The 5,210-nt window shown below is 37.8% G+C and overlaps 1 protein-coding gene across 1 annotated transcript; it reads left to right on the plus strand.

The window, feature by feature from the left end:
- The first annotated feature begins 1,207 nt into the window (after positions 1 to 1,207).
- Positions 1,208 to 3,638, plus strand: LOC120354657. The gene is made up of 3 exons (XM_039442038.1): positions 1,208 to 1,931; positions 2,748 to 3,004; positions 3,518 to 3,638. Exons 1-3 carry the CDS (start codon positions 1,527 to 1,529, stop codon positions 3,636 to 3,638), a joined length of 783 nt encoding a protein of 260 aa, XP_039297972.1. The 5' UTR covers positions 1,208 to 1,526.
- Positions 3,639 to 5,210: the final 1,572 nt, after the last annotated feature.

Consider the following 5,210-nt stretch of genomic DNA (forward strand, 5'->3'; position numbering starts at 1 on the left):
TGTAGAGGTGTAGATAGCGACCTATGGTACAGGTGTAGATAGCGGGCTATGGTACAGGTGTAGATAGCGGCCTATGGTATGATTGATTCCTCTCAGGTGTAGATACTGCCTTTGACTCCTTTCAGATTGATTCCTCTCAGGTGTAGATACTGCCTTTGACTCCTTTCAGATTGATTCCTCTCAGCTGTGTTGTCTCGACGAGAGCTCAACTGTTTATGAGACCGAGTTGAGAGGTGAGAAAATGCTGTGAAAACAATGAAATATTTAATAACTGTAACCAAATATATATAAGTAGAGTACTATAAAGTACAATAAATTATCGCTAGAGTGTGCTTTTCATAATAATAATAATAATAATAATAAGCTAGAGCAAGGTAATCTGTTAGTAGTGATCTTGTCTTTGCTGATACAACATCAAGCTACTGTACTGAGATGGATAATGTGTTTGGTGCGGCATCAGTGGAGTCTGAGTTAAAGTCTTCAGATTTGTGCGTTCAATTCATTATAGATAGACATTTTAATCAATTAAGTGAATACCATTCTGTTCCTTTAGAAAAAATGAGATATCAATATAAATTAAGTGAACTCTTGGACACGCACCTAGATATATTGCAGCGATTAGCAGAAAAAGGATGGACAAATCTACAATATTTAACTTTTGTGAGAGATTATGAAAAATTAGGAGTTTGGCATAGTGATAACTATAATCATATTCTTGTTTGTGATTTATATGGTACATCATATGATAAATTCTGGGGGAATGGCGATATCCCAGGCTCATGGAAATGTGAGTGTGCAATCCTTAAACAGTCTATCAATAGAATTAAGAAGGTTATAATAGAAAACAATGCTCATTTAACAGAAGAACAATTAAATCAACTTATCTGAATTTTTTACGAGATTCTGCAGATGAGACAGGCTTAGAACAGGATTGACAAAGAAAGATCATTTGTCCTCGGAGAAGAGGAAAATTTAAGTAAAAATGAACTTACATGTGTTGATTTGACGAAATGAAATAATCGGATATGCTTCTCTCAGCTCCTCGACTCGGTTCAGCTCAGGTAGCTCCTCGTTCCAGCTTAGCTCCTCGGCTATGCTTTTCTCGATGCAGGTAAGTTTCCCTCACGAGAGCACAACTGCTTATGAGACCGAGGAAACCCCGAGTTGTGAGGTGAGAAAATGCTGTGAAAAAAAAACAATGAAATATTTAATAACTGTAACCAAATATATATTATAAAAATCAATTTAGTGTTATTTCACAAAAATATGAGAATGTAACAAAAATTTTTACTTACAATCAAATGTTAGCGTTGACCTCGTGCTAAACCTCTGGGGAGTATTGGCAGTGTTCGCCAATTGTGACACGCCTCCTATGTGTTTCTATCTCACTCGTACAAGCCTGCAACAGACAGAGAAATGACTTGCTATATAATCACTTTTCTCAGAGGAAAATCATCATTCACGTTAGAGCTATACGCTTGAGTATTAACTATTGTTTCTAAAAAATCGTCATTCGTAACGCGGAGATGGACTCATCAAGTGCTTCCTCATCCTCCACAACATTCTTATTACCAGACAGCCCGCCTCCGGAGAGGAAGATGAACTTCTGGGAGCAGCAGAAGCAACAGCAGCAGAAGCGCCGCAGCACGGCTGCTACCTCGGCTGTTGCCTCCACCTCTGCTGCTGCCACCTCCTCCTCCTCCTCAGATCCCTTGAAGAAACAAGGGATCTTTGTACGTGAGGAGGATGAGGAGGATTCCTCCATCATCATCCCAGACAGCAGCCCTCTCCCGCAAGCTACTTGGGCGCCGCGCCAAGCGACGCTAACATCAGTGCCTGCTGCCGCCGCCGCCCCCAAGCAGTCAGTTAAGCGGAAGTTGTTTGTCGACGACGACGATGAGGAGCCCTCCAACGTCCTCACTCAATCGAAGGTTAGCATACAAAAATATTATTATTGTAATGTGCACAAAAGATTTCGTCCATTTCGATAAAATCTTTTGTGCACATTACTACAAGTCTCTATGTTTATTTGAATAAATATGAAATTACTGTGAGCAAAGTCTCAAGACTGAGCTTGTACGTATTATGCTATTTCAAAACAATCCGAACACAGATAAATTTTCACACGATGGTTGATATACACATTTACTAAGTATGTTGCATGATAATTGTGAGTTATGAGAATTTCCGAGTTATTACATACTGATTACATATATATATGAAAAATCAAATCATATGTTGTTTGTGTGTGAAACAAAATTGTTAAAAATGTGCATGTAATGAAGTGAAATTCGAATATATATATATTGATATTTGAATTATGAAAAATCCAATCATATGCATAAACTGTATGTTTTCTGCAATAACTTTGATGACAAATTACTTATTACTTATATGAAAAATCCAATCATATGCATAAACTGTTTGTGTGAAACAAAAATTGTTAAAAATTTGCATGAGTAATGAAACGTGAAATTCGAATAATATTGTTATTATAAATCCAATCATATTATTCTGCAATAACTTTGATGACAAATTACTTATTACTTATATGAAAAATCCAATCATATGTTGATTGTAATGAACTGAAAAATTTTTTCGATAATTGAGAGTTATGTCAGAGAATTTCCGAGTTATTACTCACAGTTTTGAGTAGTGAATCTGTTGAGCAAGATCTCTCTCTCTCTCTCTCTTGTATGATTTTAAACCTGAAACAAATAAGAGTCTAATGAAATATTTTTCAACAGAAACGAGTGCAGCTACAGGAGTCGCAAGACAGCTCAATAATGTCTCTGTTACGGGAGACGGAGGAGGGGGAGGAGGAGGATGAATTGGACAGGGAGACAGACGACTTCATTCGGATCATAAATTCTAGATGTGAAAAGCCCTGGACGCCTCTCAGGGAATTGGAGGAGGGGTTACCATACCCCATCGTGGACGTCCGGGAGGCGTCCAACCAACATGGACGTCGCATCATCTTAAAACTACACACTCCCGGAATGAGGTCGACTGAGGTTTATCTTCCGGAACGGTTTTCCGAAATTGTATCCTCAAACGATGTTGAGAAGTTCAAAAAGAACTGCACAAAATCTTGCCTTTTAGTCAAACATGTTAATCCTAGGTGGTCCGACATAAAGATTGTTAATAAAAATTGTTAATAATCTTGGGCCCATCTAGCATTAACATATATATGCAAAACATGTATCATATTTATAATTTACTTGTTATATGTATCCAATATCTATAATTCTATGTATCATATTTATAATTTACTTGTTATATGTATCCAATATCTATAATTCTATGTATCATATTTATAATTTATTTGTTATATGTATCCAATATCTATAATATCAATAACATTAAAAAAATAGTTTGTTATTCTATAAAAATTTTTCTCAATTCTCACCTATCAGTTCACACACACACTAGTATACGTGTTGAGCACTCAAATCACTCACTCTCCACACTATGCAAGTTGCATTGAGTGATAAGAAATTAAAATGTGTTTTTATAGCTTGATGTATGCACGCACGCGCAAGCATGCCCCTGAGCTGAAAACATCAGCCGGTCGCTCACTCAGTCAAGGCCGGCCAACGCCCCCCGACCTTCACAAGGCCGCCCGCCTTCCTTGTTGATAATAGCAAAAAGGAATTTAGAAATATGGTGATTTGAGAATAGGAGATAACGCATGGGGCCATCTGGCTGGATTGGCATTCCATTCATTCTTATCTGTATGACTTTCAATATTATTGTGTTTGACTTTTTCACATCAACTATTTGAAATGCATTTTGAAAATTCATTTCAAATAGATGATCTGAATAGGTGAATTCGATTTGAAAGTATTATTCCAAATTAATAGAAAATTCCATTTTTCTTTTAGATTAAGTTAGTGACGCCCGATCAAAGTGGAGAACGGCATGATTTCTATTCTCTCCTTTACTCGTCATTCGTAATGCAGAGATCGCTACGCGGTGAGAGGCATATGGTTTCACTTACATCTGGCAGTATACGAATGACGGATTAAAAAGGAACATACTCAAGCTTCGCAGAGTTCTCTCATCACACACACATGGCTTTTGCAATAGAGGAAAAGCGGCAACGTGCCAGGGGCCCGAGTTGGGTGCAAGCCAGTCTGCTGCTTGTGTGAGAGAGAGAGTCATTTGGTTCTAATCGTTCGAACTGATAAGACGAGAAAATGACTGCTTATATTTTTGACTGCACAAGTTTTAATGAATTCTCAATTGATGCAGACCCGCAAGCAAATTGGGGATTTGACCATTTTCCTTTCGATTGGTTTAGAGTAACAAATGTAACATTTCCCGATAATGGTGAAATTCACCTTGAAATTATAGATATTGATAGTGAGGGGGACTTTAAGGAAATTATCAAATTGCCGAATGAGTATTCTCTAGTGCTAAACAAGCATAAGCTTAAAAGTTTTCTTTCTCGGTCGTGGGAACTAAATGTCAGTGGAAATAGAATTTTCCTAAGAGAACTGTACCGATATTGATGATGATGATTTGTCCACACCAAGTGATATAGGTCTGAGGATATCTATAGCCATTTTTGGAATGCTTGTTCATACTAAATTTACTATAGATATTCTCGGAGAACACACTTACCAAAAAAAGTAACGCCCGCAGGTTTGTACAGCACATAGAAAATTTCAATATAAATATTATTGATTGAACATTTTTCTTAACTGTCGGGCGGAAAGCAAACCAATTATTTGCAATTTTACAGTATAAGTTATTAGATGGATTCACTTTAATCTGACAGTATAAGTTATTAGATGGATTCACTTTAATCTGACAGTAGAAAGGGAAATTATTTTTTCCTCAGGGAAATTATTTTTTCCCTCACAAGGGAAATTATTTTTTCCTCAGGGAAATTTTTTTTCCCTCACTGAGAGAGAGAGAAAGATCACTCTCTCTCTCTTCATCCCCCTCGTCCTCACTGGGAGAGGGGAGATAAGATAAGGAGAGGGAGAGGGAGAGGGAGAGGGAGAAGGAGAGGGAGAGGGAGAAGGAGAGGGAGAGGGGGAGGGAGAGGGGGAGGGGGAATTTGCGCAAACTCAGGGGGGTGGGGGAGGGGGGAGGTGGGGAAATTGCGCAAAAAAGCCCGTCTAATCTCCCAATTATTATCTACTTTCATATTGGTTTTGATCGATTCGTACCAATAATTATTGTGTTAGCAGCCCATGTAT

This window comes from Nilaparvata lugens, chromosome X (genome assembly GCF_014356525.2).
Source record: "Nilaparvata lugens isolate BPH chromosome X, ASM1435652v1, whole genome shotgun sequence".
Taxonomy (NCBI): Eukaryota; Metazoa; Arthropoda; class Insecta; order Hemiptera; family Delphacidae; genus Nilaparvata; species Nilaparvata lugens.

Excerpts from the sequence above, each read along its gene's own strand:
- LOC120354657 (XM_039442038.1), top strand. The coding sequence starts at position 1,527 with ATGGACTCATCAAGTGCTTCCTCATCCTCCACAACATTCTTATTACCA. Across the intron at positions 1,932-2,747 it reads ACGTCCTCACTCAATCGAAG|AAACGAGTGCAGCTACAGGA; the intron begins GTTAGCATACAA and ends ATTTTTCAACAG. Across the intron at positions 3,005-3,517 it reads CTACACACTCCCGGAATGAG|CTTGATGTATGCACGCACGC; the intron begins GTCGACTGAGGT and ends GTGTTTTTATAG.